Here is a 17752-nt window from a genome sequence, read left to right as displayed (position 1 = left end):
ACCAGTACCCCCCGTATATAGCCTTGCTATTGTTATTTTACTGCTGCTGTTTAATTAAATGTTATTATTATTTCTATTTTTTACTTAACCAACAATGTTTTAAGAAATAGAAAAAAAAGCATTAAGGGCTTGCAAGTAAGTATTTCACTATAAGGTCTACCTGTTGTATTCAGCGCATGTGACAAATACAATTTTATTTGATCATTATGAGCCGTCCTCCCCTTCAACCTCCACTGATTCAAAGGCACTTTAATGTTTAGTCTTGCCCATTCACCCTCTGAATGGCACACATACACAATCCATGTCCCAATTGTCTCAAGGCTTAAAAATCCTTCTTTAACCTGTCTCCTCCCCTTCATCTACACTGATTGAAGTGGATTTAACAAGTGACATCAATAAGGCATCATAGCTTTCACCAGATCAGTCTGTCATGGAAAGAGCAGGTATTCTGAATGTTTTGTACACTCAGTGTATATTAACAGTGAATACTTAAAAATAAAACGTTTTTCAAGTATAAATTGCCCAAGTCACCATAGATTAACAGAAAATATATGGCAATTACCAAAGATACTGGTAACTTTGGTAAATGAGCGTTAACTTTGCCACCCTAATCCTCCCACAGTGACAGGGCAGGGTAGAGGGCCATTAACAGTGAAGAGGTATCGATGACACACCGTGGTTTTGAGACACCAGCGGCCACAGAGGTGGGAGCAGTGCTAGAGCAGTTTCCTGTCGAGATGCCATCACGTCCTCCTCATTAAACTGCTTGCGGCGGTTTGAATGAGTGCCGACGAGCAACAACATTATCCACTGACTAACACACACACACGAGATGACGATCTCTTGGAAATGCACAAACATACACGCAATGCCAAAGGTAGTGCTCAGGGACAGCACTACAGTAGGATGCACGGTCAAACTCCAACAGAGGAGACACAGGTTGTTTGTGAGAGCTGTGTGTGTATGTGTGGACTGGATGATGTTGAAAATGAACACAGCAGAGGTGAATTCCAGAGTAGGAGAAAACAGCTGCGGTAAGGGAGCGGAAGAGGGGGTAAACCATGGTTGGGTCTCTGGGCTCTGGCTCCTTAGAGCCTGTTGGTGCCTGACTGGGAGGCTTTATGGCGTTGGGTGATCTAGCCCAGACAAAGCCAGAAACAAAAGGCTATATTGAAAGCAAATAAGACTGCATAGAGAAAGTCCACATATGTTAATGTACTTGTGTTAAAGTCTTCCAATGCTTCTTGAGGTAGTAGGTGCCCCTAATCAGATTATATTACCCCCCCCATCCTAACCTTACCCACTAGGGAGAAGAAAACAATCTGACCCTGGATCAGTATACTCACCGGACCAGTAGCTGCTGGCACATGGAGCCGTTCTCTATGATCAGTTCATTCAGACGCATCTCCAGGTGGACCTTTCCCTAGGAGGAGACGTCACGATATCAGAGCATACTGAAAGTCAACAGGATTTCGTCAGTGTTTCTCTTATCAACATTGGTGATAAATGCCAGATCCTATGCAAATGAATACTGTATAAAAAAGAAAAGGGAAAAAAAGTTGAGTAGGTGTATCTCATTCCTTCATTCACTCTCAGAGGGAGAGGTACAGGTAGAGCACAGTATTTTGCAAGTCAAAGTTACCAAATGAGTAAAATGAATCTATTATATGAATCTATTCAGAAGATTCTAAATAAGTCATGGCTGCTGTAACAAGGGGCACTACAAAAGAGAGGCCTGGTTCAAAGGTGTCCTCTCTGAACATATGTTTATAATTGACTTTTAGAGGTTAGGTTACATTCATAGTGCAGCCTACTCTATGAATGGGTTAAACGTTCATTCTAAAGTGGTGGATATGAGTAAGGTCTTTGGCTGACTCCTAACCTCCCCAGTCTTTCTCTATGGTGGCTTCAGGTTAGTAGTGGTTGTGTGTGCATCAGGGTGTGTGATAAGCCACAGCTTGCTGTCATGTGAACCAACGCTCAAAGTCTTTATCAGGTCGGATGTGGTGAAGGCTGCTGCCTCGCCTTCGGAAGTGTCAGAGAGAGGCAGAGAGAACAAAAACAAACAAAAAAATACCAGCGAGCACTCACTCTCCCCTCCGCAGTACATTACGAGTTGAGCTTAGATAGTGATTGTTGTCGCTTACGTGGTCGCTAATGGAAGATAAGCCGTGGCCAACATGGTGAGAATTACCCTGGCATGCCTGCTGGGCTGAGCTAATGTCACCAGGGTCATGTTTATCAGACACCAAACGAAGAAACTGTAACAGGGAAGAACTACCTGGACTAAGAACTATCTGGACAAAGGGTTTTTTGACACATGCCCTAATGAAAGCAACCGAAATCACTGCCACGCACCTTCAAAACATGTCTTGGTCTGTATTGTACTGTACTATCAGGTCCACGTACAAGTAGCCACTTGGCTCAGATCTAGGAACAGATTACCCTCTCCAAGCCCTAAACTTAAGCATTAGGCCGGGAAACCCATAAACGGGCGACTTCTAAAAGGGAAACTTCAACATATTCCAATCTGTACCAACAACCGCACAGGAGATACCACCTCTAACCCACTCCTGCTCTTCTCACCGATTGCCAACTGCACTCACAATTGCTGCATCAATTTCAACCCCTTTCTCAGAGAGAGAACACAAGCGCACACACACTGCAGTCCATCACTGATGTAACAAGACTTGGAACACCTACTTCAGAGTGAGTCACCGTAGCGAACACTCCTCATGATAGCCTAGACTAGGGCCACTACGCTACAATTGTTTTCACATATGACAACTTTGTACAACGTGACAGCGGCAGGAGGTAACAACCTTGGGATTCTGCAGAGAGAGAGAAAAAGACCAGTTAGAGAGAGTGAAGTAGAGAGAGAGGTAAAGAGAAAAGTAAAGAAAGGGGTAGAGAGCGAAAGAACGAGAGGCAGGGGAGAGAGAGTGTGGGAGGATACACTTCCTTAGACACTGTAAAAGGAGCCCTTTGAACAGCAGGTTTGCAACAGTAAATGAAAAAATAAAAATTATGTGCGTTGTGAAATACCTAGAGAAGACGATCACCGTGTTTACAGTGAGAAGAGCGAGACTGGAACCAGAAACATTAGGTTCTACCCAAGTCCATCTCCCCCACACATCTCTCTGAATGGGGAGCTTGTAAGCAGCATAGTTCATTTCAAATCAAATATGGCTGCTCTTTTCGTAGACGACTTAGCCTAGCTAATATTGTCCTCGCCTGGTGTTGCCCAACTGACACTACGCCCACAGACACACACAGCCAACTCGGCTCAGTGTCCTTCTGTTCTTCCTGGACTCAAGCTGTGTCTCTAGTTGGGGAGGCAGTCCTGGTCATCTCCAGAGTGAGTTACTGTAGAAAACCACTCCTCAGAATAGCCCAGACTAGGGCACCCGCTAGACATGAAATGCTACAACTGGAGTGAAATAGGGCTACATGGAACTGTCCTACACAGCCTACAGTGATTGGGTAACATGTCTGCTGGCTTAGGTCAGTTCAGGATGCTGTGGCAGTAGGACACAGGGTTATTTCAGCCCGTTCTCCGACAGATTTCAGTGTCCTAAAATCTTCTCGCCACCCAAGAACTAAAAAACACTCACCACCAGGTTAATGACACCATTATGTAACCGAGAGGCATCTGACCGTAGCTTTTCAGCCAGGGCAGACGCTTAAAGAGAGCCTCATATCAACTCAATTTGAGTGTAAGACCAGCAAATGGATACACCTCGGAGAGCGGAAGTAAGAAGACCAGCAAATGGATACACCTCGGAGAGCGGAAGTAAGAAGACCAGCAAATGGATACACCTCGGAGAACAGAAGTAAGAAGACCAGCAAATGGATACACCTCGGAGAGCGGAAGTAAGAAGACCAGCAAATGGATACACCTCGGAGAACGGAAGTAAGAAGACCAGCAAATGGATACACCTCGGAGAGCGGAAGTAAGAAGACCAGCAAATGGATACACCTCGGAGAACAGAAGTAAGAAGACCAGCAAATGGATACACCTCGGAGAACGGAAGTAAGAAGACCAGCAAATGGATACACCTCGGAGAGCGGAAGTAAGAAGACCAGCAAATGGATACACCTCGGAGAACAGAAGTAAGAAGACCAGCAAATGGATACACCTCGGAGAACGGAAGTAAGAAGACCAGCAAATGGATACACCTCGGAGAACAGAAGTAAGAAGACCAGCAAATGGATACACCTCGGAGAACAGAAGTAAGAAGACCAGCAAATGGATACACCTCGGAGAACGGAAGTAAGAAGACCAGCAAATGGATACACCTCGGAGAACGGAAGTAAGAAGACCAGCAAATGGATACACCTCGGAGAACGGAAGTAAGAAGACCAGCAAATGGATACACCTCGGAGAACAGAAGTAAGAAGACCAGCAAATGGATACACCTCGGAGAACGGAAGTAAGAAGACCAGCAAATGGATACACCTCGGAGAGCGGAGGTAAGCAGACCAGCAAATGGATTCACCTCGGAGAGCGGAGGTAAGCAGACCAGCAAATGGATACACCTCGGAGAGCGGAGGTAAGAAGACTAGCAAATGGATACATCTTGGAGAGCAAAGTCCTATTTTTTTTTTTTCAGTCTTTCCGTATCCCCCCCTCTCACTTTGAGCAAGAAGTCCTGACATCAGAAAAACATTTTCTCAATTTTCTAAAAAGTGCATCCTCTCCTCATCACTGATCTGAAAGAACTGACTAGGTGAAAGCCAACCAATGAGCTTCCACCATATTGCTATCACCAGTCAAGTATTTTCTAATCAGTGCAGATGAAGGGAAGGAGATGATGTGAGAACTGATTTTTAAAATCAATTGAGCTAGAGCCTCAGTGAATCAGCCCGGTTACCAAGCCTCTCGGCCCAGTTACCAAGCCTCTCAGCATAGAGAGAATACAACAACAGGATGTGAGAAGGTGGTGTCTGCTGCAGAGACAGTTGGACCAAGCCAAATGTCTGACTGGTGACTAACTACAATCAATAGCATTGGACAGCCTTACGGTGGCTGAATGACCGCATACAAGAACTAGCACAATGACTAGAAGGTGAACTTTTCTCCCCAGACCAACTGGGTACACATAAAGATGTCTGAACACTGTCTGACTGACACCCACCTGGACTTCAGAGTTAGGGTCCACGGGCTGCAGGCCAAACCAGTGCTCCTTCCCACTGAATTTACACAGTTCCTCCTTCCGGATGGACACTTTCCCTGAAAACACACATGGACAGAGAGATTTCAACATACTTGGAAATCATCCAGCTGAAAGCATAGGGTAGCTGTGTGTGTGTCATATATATATATATATATAGAGAGAGAGAGAGCGAGAGAGAGAGAGAGCGAGAGAGAGAGAGAGCGAGAGAGCGAGAGAGCGAGAGAGCGAGAGAGCGAGAGAGCGAGAGAGCGAGAGAGCGAGAGAGCGAGAGAGAGTGTCAGTTCCTACTCACCGACAGGCAGGTCCCTTTGAAAAACACCCTTGGCGAATACGTAGAAGGACAAACACTGAAATGGTCGTGGGATCTCAAAGTAGAAGTCCTCACCGTAGAAAGGGCTGAAAAACAACCATACAGGAAGTCGTTTTAGTGAAGCGCAAAACGCCATCTTTAGGCTACGTTCAGAGAACAGGCTGGCCTCTGTGGAAAGGGAACATTTACTGAAAACTTTGTTGGCTTTTGATTGGGAAATGTTTATGACTGATTAGCCTGATCCTAGAGCTGTTTTTGCAGTCTTGCCAAACAACTCGTGACAGGGAGCTGGCAAGACAAACAGATCTGGGACCAGGCTACTATTTGAAGGGACAGAAGACAACACACCGATGACAACACAAACCAAGGACTTATGCATAGACCGCCCTCCATCAGCAATCATTAAACCACAGGTGCTAAATATAGCCTAGCGCTGTGATGACCAGGCCTCCTAGGACTGACTGACCAGCATACAAGTGGCTTGGAAGAGCAGGCCGAGAGGGAGAGGGTGCCAAGCAGCTCTACCATCCAGCTCTGACCGGGGTCATTTGTGGTCAGTACAAGGCATGGGCCGACAGGAGATTTTTTTTTGAAAGGGAGCTGTTGCAACCTAACCTTGTCCAAATAGATTTTATTTTTTTTAGATTGGGTTAAGTGTCTCGATATCAGTCCTGAGCCTAATCTCAACTGCTTAAATCTATTCTCTCCTCCCCATCAATTTCACAGATGGGAAAAGAGTTGCTAGGTGAAAACAATATGGTGGAAGTGCATCACTAGGCTGGCTTCACCTGGTCAGTTCTTTCAGATACGTACAGTGAAGGAGGCGAGGACAGATGTTTTAAGACAATTGAGCAAGAGCCCTTCTGAGCCTAACAGACAGTTACATCCTTTCCACTTACAGTATATCACAAAAGAGAGTACACCCCTCACATTTTTGTAAATATTTGAGTATATCTTTTCATGTCACAACACTGAAGAAATGACACTCTGCTACAATGTAAAGTAGTGAGTGTACAGCTTGTATAACAATGTAAATTTGCTGTCCCCTCAAAATAACTCAATACACAGCCATTAATGTCTAAACCGCTGGCAACAAAAGTGAGAACACCCCTAAGTGAAAATGTCCAAATTGGGCCCAAAGTGTCAATATTTTGTGTGGCCACCATCATTTTCCAGCACTGCCTTAACCCTCTTGGGCATGGAGTTCACCAGAGCTTCACAGGTTGCCACTGGAGTCCTCTTCCACTCCTCCATGATGACATCACGGAGCTGGTGGATGTTAGAGACCTTGCACTCCTCCACCTTCCGTTTGAGGATGCCCCACAGATGCTCAATAGGGTTTAGGTCTGGAGACATGCTTGGCCAGTCCATCACCTTTACCCTCAGCTTTATTAGCAAGGCAGTGGTCGTCTTAGAGGTGTGTTTGGGGTCTTTATCATGTTGGAATACTGCCCTGCGGCCCAGTCTCCGAAGGGAGGGGATCATGCTCTGCTTCAGTATGTCAACTACATGTTGACATTCATGGTTCCCTCAATGAACTGTAGCTCCCCAGTGCCGGCAGCGCTCATGCAGCCCCAGACCATGAATCTCCCACCACCATGATTGACTGTAGGCAAGACACACTTGTCTTTGTACTCCTCACCTGGTTGCCGCCACACACGCTTGACACCATCTGAACCAAATAAGTTTCTTGGTCTCATCAGACCACAGGACATAGTTCCAGTAATCCATGTCCTAGTCTGCTCGTCTTCAGCAAACTGTTTGCGGGCTTTCTTGTGCATCATCTTTAGAAGAGGCTTCCTTCTGGGACAACAGCCATGCAGACCAATTTGATGCAGTGTACGGCGTATGGTCTGAGCACTGAGCACCCCCACCCCTTCAACCTCTGCAGCAATGCTGGCAGCACTCATACGTCTATTTCCCGAAGACAACCTCTGGATATGACGCTGAGCACGTGCACTCAACTTCTTTGGTCGACCATGGCGAGGCCTGTTCTGAGTGGAACCTGTCCAGTTAAACCGCTGTATGGTCTTGGCCCCCGTGCTGCAGCTCAGTTTCAGGGTCTTGGCAATCTTCTTATAGCCCAGGCCATCTTTATGTAGAGCAACAAAAAACATTTTCAGATCCTCAGAGAGTTCTTTGCCATGAGGTGCCATGTTGAACTTCCAGTGACCAGTCAGTATGAGAGAGTGTGAGAGCGATGACACCAAATTTAACACACCTGAGACCTTGTAACACTAACGAGTCACATGACACCGGGGAGGGAAAATGGCTAATTGGGCCCAATTTGGACATTTTCACTTAGGGGTGTACTCACTTTTGTTGCCAGCTGTTTAGACATTAATGGCTGTGTGTTGAGTTATTTTGAGGGGACAGCAAATTTACACTGTTATACAAGCTGTACACTCACTACTTTACATTGTAGCAAAGTGTGATTTCTTCAGGGCTGTCACATGAAAAGATATACTCAAATATTTACAAAAATGTGAGGGGTGTACTCACTTTTGTGATATACTGTATATTCTCCAAGAAAATACAATTATGGTAATGTACCATAACTGCATAGTTACTAGCCTGTTACATAGTTATTATGCTACATTGTTACCTTGGTATGAGGCCTATTTTATGTAAAGAGAAGACAGAATGGCTGTTAGCTACATCATTATGCAGCCTTCTCAAAACAGTAGAAGCTAAGCAGGTTTAAGCATGGCTAGCAGGTGTATGACAGACTAGTATGAAAACAGGACAACTGACAGGCATTTGTTCCATTATCTTAATAAAGTCAAACAGTGCTAATAACATTATGATCTGTTCATAAAAGCAGTGTTCAAGTAAGGCTACCCTCTATGCAGTATTGCATGGTTGGTGAAATGTTTTGCCTGTCATTTCCTCAGTGAGGGTTTGGCAACACTTCCAGGCTGCAGACACCCACGCATCCTCCAGTTTGTGCACATAATCACATGGAATTACACACTTGTAGCCTCCACACACATACACAGTACCTCCTCTTTCGATCTCCCGTTCCCTCCCTCTCAGACAGAACACGGGTGTAAGCATTAGTCCAAACAGTTGCGTTTTTCAAAGAAAACGAGTTTCTATTGGACAAATTCGGGTAGGTAGGTCCCTCGCCATTTCGCTTACATTTAAGAAACGTTTCGCAACAGAATCGGCATAATGAATAAACCCTAGATTCAACAGAACACATCCTACCCTTAAAGAAAAATTACTCAAAATATTTTGGTATTTGCTTCATTAGTCCACTTTTGATATAGTTCCAAATGTTTTGCTTTTCAGCAATCAACATATGGAACTTCCAAAATGCAGAAAGTGGCATAGTATCGTCGTACAGTGCCTCTTTCTGTATTTTGAAAAGTTTTATATAGTTTTGGAGTGGTTTTCCTTTAACCTCCCCATAAATATAGAGTAATGTGGTACCAGTATAGCCACTCCACTACAATTGTTTTCACATGACAACTTTGTGCAACATGACGGTGGCAGGAGGAAACATCCTTGGGATTCTGCAGAGAGAGAGAGAGAAAGAGAGATTCTACAAGTCTTAAAGCCATATGAAAGGCCATGCATCGAGAGAGAGATAGAGAGAGCGTGGGAGGATACACTTCCTTAGACACTGTAAAAGGAGTCCTTTGAACGGCGGGTTTGCAATGGTAGAGGGGGAAAAAACGCTGTCCGTTGTGAAATACCTAGAGAAGACGAGCACCGTGTGTTTACAGTGAGAAGAGCGAGACTGGAACCAGAAACATTAGGTTCTACCCAAGTCCATCTCCCCCACACATCTCTCTGAATGGGGAGCTTGTAAGCAGCATAGTTCATTTCAAATCAAATATGGCTGCTCTTTTCGTAGACGACTTAGCCTAGCTAATATTGTCCTCACTTGGTGTTGCCCAACTGACACTACGCCCACAGACACACACAGCCAACTCGGCTCAGTGTCCTTCTGTTCTTCCTGGACTCAAGCTGTGTCTCTAGTTGGGGAGGCAGTCCTGGTCATCTTCAGGTTACAAAACCCTTTAGCCTATATATTTAAAGTTTCCAATGGTGTTACATGACACCACATCGATCGTGAAGAACATTTCAACATGAGGAGAGATGGTAAGGAAAGGATACTGTTATTGCCCTGCCTGATGACATCTGACACAAAATGATCAATGCAAAAAGATCTGGGCCCTGCAGGAAGAGGATGTTACACATCAAATGATATCACCTCATGCCAGCAACCATGACAGTAATGCAACATAGGCTAACATGACAAGAGAAACATCTTCACTGCCCTGTTCTTGCAGGGTGTGCTGTGAGGTACTTTTGAACAGTGTTCGGAAAGTATTCAGACCCTTTGACTTTTTCCACATTTTGTTACATTACAGCCTTATTCTAAAATTGATCAAATTAATTGTTTTCCTCAATCTACACACAATACCCCATAATGACAAAACAAAAACAGTTTTTTAGAAATCTTTGCAAATGTATTAACATGTAAAAAAACAGAAATACCTTATTTACATAAGTATTCAGACCCTTTGCTACGAGACTCAAAATTGAGCTCGGTGTATCCTGTTTTAATTGATCATCATTGAGATGTTTCTACAACTTGATTGGAGTCCATCTGTAGTAAATTCAATTGATTGGACATGATTTGGAAAGGCACACACCAGTCTATATAAGATCCCAGTTGACAGTGCATGTCAGAGCAAAAACCAAGTCATGAGGTCGAAGGAATTGTCCGTAGAGCTCCGAGAAAGGATTGTGTCGAGGCACAGATCTGGGAAAGAGTACCAAAACATTTCTGGAGCATTGAAGGTCCAAGAACAAAGTGACCTCCATCATTCTTAAATGGAAGAAGTTTGGGAACACCAAGACTCTTCCTTGAGCTGGCTGCCTGTCCAAACAGAGCAATCGAGGGAGAAGAGCCTTCTTCAGGGAGTAGACCAAAAACCCGATGGTCACTCTGACAGAGCTCCAGAGTTCCTCTGTGGAGATGGGAGAACCTTCCAGAACGACAACCATCTCTGCAGCACTCCACCAATCAAGCCTTTATGGTAGTGGCCAAGCGGAAGCCCCTCCTCAGTAAAAGGCACATGACAGCCCACTTGGAGTCTGCCAAAAAGCCCCTAAAGGACTCTCAGACCATGACAAACAAGATTCTCTGGTCTGATGAAACCAAGATTTAACTCTTTGGCCTGAACGCCAAGCGTCACGTCTGTAGGAATCCTAGCCATCATACTGTGGGGATGTTTTTCAGCGGCAGGGACTGGGAGACTAGTCAGGATCAAAGGAAAGATGAATGGAGCAAAGTACAGAGAGATCCTTGATGAAAACCTGCTCTAGAGCGCTCAGGACCTTAGACTGGGGCGAAGGTTCACCTTCCAACAGGACAACGTCCCTAAGCACACAGCCAAGACAACACAGGAGTGGTTTCGGGACAAGTCTCTGAATGTCCTTGAGTGTCCTAGCCAGAGCCCGGACTTGAACCCGATCGAACATCTCTGAAGAGACTTGAAAATAGCAATGCAAGACTTGAGGCTGTAAACGCTGCCAAATGTTCTTCAACAAAGTACTGAGTAAAGGGTCTGAATACTTATGCACATTTTAGAATAAGGCTGTAACATAACAAAATTTGTAAAAATTCATAGGTTTTGAATACTTAACGAATGCACTGTATGAAGGTAGCCTACATGTGCCCTTTAATTACATGTGCCCTTTAAAGAGATCACTAGATGGCCATGCTACAAATAATCAAATTGGCTAGATGATTGGTACTAATAAGCAAGTACATGAATAGTTTATTCTTTATTTAGGCGTAGGTCCTAAGGTTAAGGGTTAAAAATTAGATTTTATGAGAAAAAGTCATACTTCAGAGTTCTGACCCTTTATAACATGGCCAGATAGTTACTACCTTCAGTCTGAGGATGATGATGGAGGGAGATTGTGGCTCAGTTGGTAGAGCATTGCCATAGCTACGGCAGGGTTGTGGGTTTGATCCCTGGGCGACCCATACGTAAAATGTATGCACACGGCTGTGTCGCTTTGGATAAAAGAATCTGCTAAATGGCATCGGCTATATAATACCACTATATACGGTTGTTACCTGAGACTCTTGTCAAACACCTTGGTCCGGAACACCTCCTCCTGGTCCAGGCTGATGGTGCAGAAGGTGCAGAGGTCCCGCTGTCGGTTGGGCCCCGAACACGGACCCAGGTTCTTGCCTTCACCTGCAGGATATGGAGGAGAGGGTCAGAGAGGCAGGTGGGGCTAACGTGGAGACTTATGACACCTTGGCAATTATGTCTATTTATATAGACCTGCTGTTACTATGGTTGATAACACTAAATGTGAACATTTAAAATCAGCGCTGTTCAATTCCGGTCCTGGAAGGCCTAAAAACTTCTGGTTTCTGTTTTTCTACCTGGTAGTTCATGGCACTCACCTGGTGTCCCAGGTCTGAAATAGTCCTTTATTAGGAGAGGATGAAAACCAGAAGTGTTTTTTATGTCTCTCCAGGACTGACATTGAACAGCCCTGATTTAAATATTAAAAAACACCCTAATGTTTCAACTGAAGTGTGTTCAGTTAGGCCTTCTTTGAAGATTTGTTTTTTGATTTCGACAACTTCATGATGTGGCATGTAGAGGCCTAGTAATTTAATTTATGTATTCAGCTAGGATACTGAGGATAGTCCACTCAGGGAGTCCTGAGTTACATAAAATGATTGTGTCAGTGACAATAAGCCTGGTTAGTGGCAAGGTGCGGGGCGCACAGGGCGGATGTGGCCTAAATTGAGAGTTGAGCATCACGTAAGATGTGGTCAAAGACACAGCACATCAACTTCCTCCCAGCATGCTCCTGGCTCTGACAGTGGAGTGCCGATTCACAAATGTGAAACACCTCGGAAATCTCCAGCCAGGTAAACTGCTTGCACCTGGATCAACAGCACAGCAGCAAATGCCCTCGAAAATGGATATACTACAGCACCAGAAGGACTGCACACTACCTGTAATAGAGCTCTGTGTCTCCATCTGCTCTATAGAGCACTACCAGGTTCATGTTTGCATGAATTTACAATAAACACTGTACTTTCATTCAACTCCAAAAAGACTATGACATACAGTAATAAATAGTTTCACACATTAAATGACTAAATCAAAACAATATTAGCATGTCTCTCACAACTTTCACTGAGTCCAATGTGTGAAGCTGTGAACCACAAGATTATTCAGTGTGAAGTGGTTGACAGCAGTCTAAATTGGTCCGAGAGGTCGGGAGGGATATGTAAGGGTGAGCAAACTTTAAATGGGGAAAAGCCAGAGTCAGGGATCAGGCTCTTTAACAGGCTATTAATATGTCTAATCCCAGAAAAGGGCTGTGAAAATCTACAGCAGAGCTCTGAGCTACCACTAAGCCCTGGTGAGCCCGACATGCAGGGGAGTTCAAGCCCTCGCTAACTTCCTCAACGCCATCCTCACAAAAAAACAACAACACTGGTCGCCGTGGAAATGGAGGCAAGAGGTCAAAGAGCAAACGCCACGCTACTACAAACTTCTCTGTTTGTACTGAATAGACTACAACTTCCATTGACACTTTTTCGTTTAAGACATAAACAGAAACCCCAAGAGGAAGAAGAAAGGTTTCGTAAAATGGCAAACAGTTTCTTACCAAGGGTAGTTCCTCAATTTGTTATGTTTTTTTAAATCTTGCTTCCTGGGTGCTCATCAATGCATGGTAGTGAAACTTTCATTTGTTTTGCAGCCGTTGTGTGTGCCCACGCGAGTGCATAATGCATTCATTTATTTTGCTTATATGCACACCTATGATGACTTTGTGCTGGTGTGCATGTCAACATGTGTGCTTGTTTGTACATGCATGATAGCATCTGCAGAAGTGAGCATCAGAGCCAGAGAGAGGGGGGGGGGGGGTAGTGGTACTGGTACAGTAGTCTATAACCAAGGGCTTCTCATGATACAGGTAGTACGATTAGTCCTTTTTAAATTGTCCAAGTGAAAACACTGATCAAATGAGGAGTCACATCTACCAGACCATTGAGATAACCTCAGATATGTTTGCAAAATTCATACTTTACTAGACGTCCTGAAATCAAGACAGGTTTACGTTTGCAATGCTTAGTGTGCAGTTCTCATTTTGAAGTAGATGGACAGTGTGAATGGTCTTGTTCTCTCTCACAGCTACCCTCACAAAGCTGACAGTATTGTTTGTGTGCCAGTAACATTCAATCAAAAGATCCTGTTGCGGTACTGTGCTCATTCAAAACTAACAAACTGCCTGCATATAAAAGCCAGGTGCTGTTTAGGAACTCAAGCAAATTCTTTTCAAATGGTCTTTGACAAAGTTACTTAAATATCTGCCTATAGGCTAGCTGTTAATCACAGACGCAAGTCATGAAATGACATCCTTTACAGAGGATAATGATGGATGACCATTTGGAATTGTGTTTAGGACCTCAAGAAGTCTCTTAATTGCAACAAAAATGCATGCATCCGACATTCATGTGAAAGAAGCCATTTCAGTAATCCGTCTGTCTTTATGATTATGACTTTTTGCACAGAACTCAAAGAAATTACTAAGGAACTTTTATTAATTCCATTGAAATTAATGTTATTTTCCTGTTAAAAGAATGATGGACAAGGATATTTGTGACCAAATATATCCTGAAAGTGTAAAAGTTCCACTCGAAGTAATTAAAAAAACATTCTGGGTAAATTAATGTTTTTTTCTTATAAATATGAAACCAACACAAACCAACAATTAGCTAACCCTGCTGGAGAATAGTATGGTTTAAAATTCAAAAATTATTTATCAAGTGATGACTAATCTGGAATAGTGTAATTTCGAAACTAGTTAGCTATTTCAACACAATTAATTTCAGCAGCTAACCAACACACGGAGACAACTTCCTGCCACGAGCGTTTCGCAAAATGTGAATAGAGACGCAAGGTAACTAACGTTAACTAGCTAGCTATGAATTACACATTCTGATTTGATAGCTATCTAGGTAAGATACAAAACATAGAAACAAATTATCTGTAAAGGGAGTGGCACAATTTCACTGAAAGCACTTTACGTTTGCTAGTAATATAGACAGTTAGCTTAGCTACGTAGCTAACCAGTTCATGTGTTTTGATGCGTGTATTTCGAGAGCTAGCCACTGACTGTACTAGCTAGCCCGTCTTTGCCTATGCTTTTGTCAGGAGCTGGCCTAGCTCTATTAAAGGTGACGTCGGATGAGGAACTGATTAAAATAAATAGCTACATTGCGACAGCGTTTTCTGCAAATATAAAACACGTTTGATAGCGGCCCGGGCAACATTCATTCACAACATTGTCTCATATCTTCATGAAGTGCCTGTGTTGATTGTACCGCGCCCCTTTTTTCCCCACGTCGTTCACTTTGTTAGCCCCCCTCAATTGAAGAATGCTGATACAATAAAGACATTGTTCGCACTTACATATCTTTCCCCGCAGGCTTTGTAAAATCCGAATTCTCGTGTCGTCTTCTTCCGCCATGGTCCGACTTGAGTGTGTATAGGTCGCTACAGTAGTACATTCAACGCTTAGCTATCATATCCGTTTATGAATGCAAGCGAAGGGCCAACCTACTGCAGCGTCACTACGAGCGCTATTGGCCTTATGCTGACATTAGACTAGCTGGAGAGACTTGTGTGAATATTCTTCACTGCACGGGCTCTCACTGTTGGTAAAACAAACGGAAGCTCTGTGCAGGATTTACAAAAAATATATAAAAGATGAGAGGATGCTCCTCTTTCTCTCCTGTCTCTGATGCTAATATTTTGGTACCTGACCTTCAGACAGACAGGCAGCTTGCACAGACAATTTTAATTTCTATGCTTACACTAGGAGCATTTCTTGATATTTTGTTATTTGAACGTTTAAAATGTTCAGGCCTGCTGCCTATATAGTTTTGTATAGTCAGATTGTTTTTTTCTCTCAGTAATACAGGGAACTGGCTATGTTCACTTCTCTCATCTCTTTCTTATTTCAAGGTAGTCACAGTTTGGATGGTGGATTGCTTATCCAGGACTATTCAGGACATTCACAGGGACAGAGGGAATACAGGTATGCACATCTGCCTGTCCATGGCAAGCATAAATTGTGCCTGTCTATTCGGGTGCCAATCTTCTTTACACCACAGGAACAGCACCCGAGACCCAACCTTATACTAACTTTAGAAAACCATAGCCCCAGCCTTATCTTCACCCATTTTTTGAAATTGTAACCCATGTCCTTATAACCCCTAACCCTAGCCCCAGTCCATTTTGACCTCAAAACCAAACCCTTGTGCCCACTTTATTACAAGCCCATTTGAAAACCATAATCCTAACCCTGACCTTATTTCGAAATGAGGTATTCCTCATGTAATTTGAACAAAAAAAATACCATGATTTGAGGGATTTTCACAAAATGTAATCCATAGAAGGGTCCTTTTGGAGGAAGGATTGTTGACATATATTTGACATTTGTATCCCTCTTAGAAGTAAAGTCCCTTGTTTAGGGGACCTCTGTGGTACTGGTTCCAACACACATTTTTGCTTATAAATCGATCTGTGGACGCTGTATATCGAAATGGCTTGTATTGAGCGATAGCCCTAGTTTCCACAGACACAGTAGTATTTTTTGTCTGCCTGTGTAACATATGATGTTAAATCTGAAACCACTTGAAGCTGGGATGTCCCTCCTACCATTTAATTCGCTCTTCTGACTGTCCATCAACTCCTGTCTGAACCCTATATCAGATCCACTGACAAAGTGCACACCTGCAATCCTTACATCATAACGCAGCAGGAGAGAGGGGTTTCATCACAATAGCACATTCAAAGATCAATTTATAGCGATTAATCTAAAATAATTCATAGATTTTAAACAAATCTATTTCTGTTTGTCATAGATGGACAAATTTAATATGATATTAATAGCTCTGTTTGACGTTCACAGCGCTGGGGGCAAATGTTTTGATCAAGACTGACCTTTAGAAGATATGCACATTTTCTCTAACCATACAGATATGTGTTTTACAGTTATAAGGAAGGTGACATATATTATAGTAAGTGGTTATCATTTGATTATAAAGCATATGTTATTTCAAGCCTTATTCATACAGTTTTGTTGAATAGGAAATATACGTCAAATAAAATATTTCATATCTTCCTCATATTTGTACTGTGTACTTGCCCTTGTGTCCTCAAATGTGACTACACCTGAGGAATTTATAAGAATTTTTACCAGAAAGGTGAGATTTTAACCTTTCTTGGATTATGACATATTACTAGTTATTGTTTATGATCCATTTACGATTAATAATTACCTTCGGGCATTACTTAGATTACATGTAGTTACTGTACATTTAAGAGGCTATTAGAGCATCTGAACGCACCGATTCCGCATGTGTTAATCTCTTGCTCATTAAGAAAAATGAGATTTCAGTCTTTTTTGGGGTGTGGTCCGATGTGGTAGTTGTTGATGTTTGTCCCCCATGAGACCATAGCAACAAAGCCAATAAGTGAATCTAAGATAACTCAAGAATTCAAATTTATTCTAAAGGTTTTGCCTGGGAGGTTTTAATCGTGCAATTTTACACCTAGCTAAGGTGTTTGGTGCTGTATTTATCAAGTAAAAAAATGTGCAACGTGTTGTCTTGATGTAAACAAAGTACGATCTGCAGACCTGCTTGGAAGTCTCTCACTGTCTGTGAGTTTTGCGGTAGGATTGGATAGAGTGCAATCACCGCAGCTGTGTATCCCGTGTTAGTGGGCAAGTGAGCATTGTCGAAATCAAAACCCTACCCTCAATTAAGTCATGACGAACTTACAAGACTGACTTTATTACCAAAATTATCCTATTTACACCTTGTCAATTTTGACACTAGAATACATTTTTCAGACTAATGTTCATGCCACAGGCCTGTTTTCTATCAGAGAAGTTGTCTATTGCCTTCCATTGTACTTTAAAGCATAATTGAGAAATAATTAAAGTTGGAACATTTGTGACATTTTGGCCTTACCCAGGCCTCCTTTAAGGCTCCATAATGTTTCATCTGTAGGTGCTACAAAGCTAAAATTTGTCATTTGAAGCTTTACCGCTTGCTCTGTATTATTAGTATTTTGATTTCAATAATAGTCTTATATTACAGAGCAAGCGGTTTCATATGACAGCAATTTCTGCTTTGTAGCACCCACATATTAAACATTATGGAGTCTTAAAGGAGGCCTGGGTAAATGTC

General features: G+C 43.0%; 1 protein-coding gene across 3 annotated transcripts in view; it reads right to left on the bottom strand.

Annotated features, from left to right (window-relative positions):
- Positions 1–15188, bottom strand: part of LOC129832198 (ras GTPase-activating protein 2-like) — a 49453-nt gene extending 34265 nt beyond the window's left edge. For 2 of the 3 annotated variants that reach the window (XR_008755888.1, XM_055896078.1), the window contains exons 1-5: positions 14964–15187; positions 11591–11714; positions 5470–5573; positions 5139–5233; positions 1347–1423 (exon numbers count right to left, since the gene is read on the bottom strand). Coding sequence is in view for 2 of the 3 variants with exons in the window: in XM_055896078.1 (XP_055752053.1) it covers positions 1347–1423; positions 5139–5233; positions 5470–5573; positions 11591–11714; positions 14964–15021 (458 nt within the window). In the remaining variant the exon portion in view is untranslated. Of the gene's footprint in view, positions 1–1346; positions 1424–5138; positions 5234–5469; positions 5574–11590; positions 11715–14963 lie in introns of all 3 variants that reach the window. The other variant, XM_055896079.1, reaches the window with a different exon arrangement.
- Positions 15189–17752: the final 2564 nt, after the last annotated feature.

Source organism: Salvelinus fontinalis, chromosome 33 (assembly GCF_029448725.1).
Source record: "Salvelinus fontinalis isolate EN_2023a chromosome 33, ASM2944872v1, whole genome shotgun sequence".
NCBI lineage: Eukaryota > Metazoa > Chordata > Actinopteri > Salmoniformes > Salmonidae > Salvelinus > Salvelinus fontinalis.
Note: the sequence above shows the minus strand (reverse complement) of the source record. Positions and strands in the feature narration are given on the sequence as shown.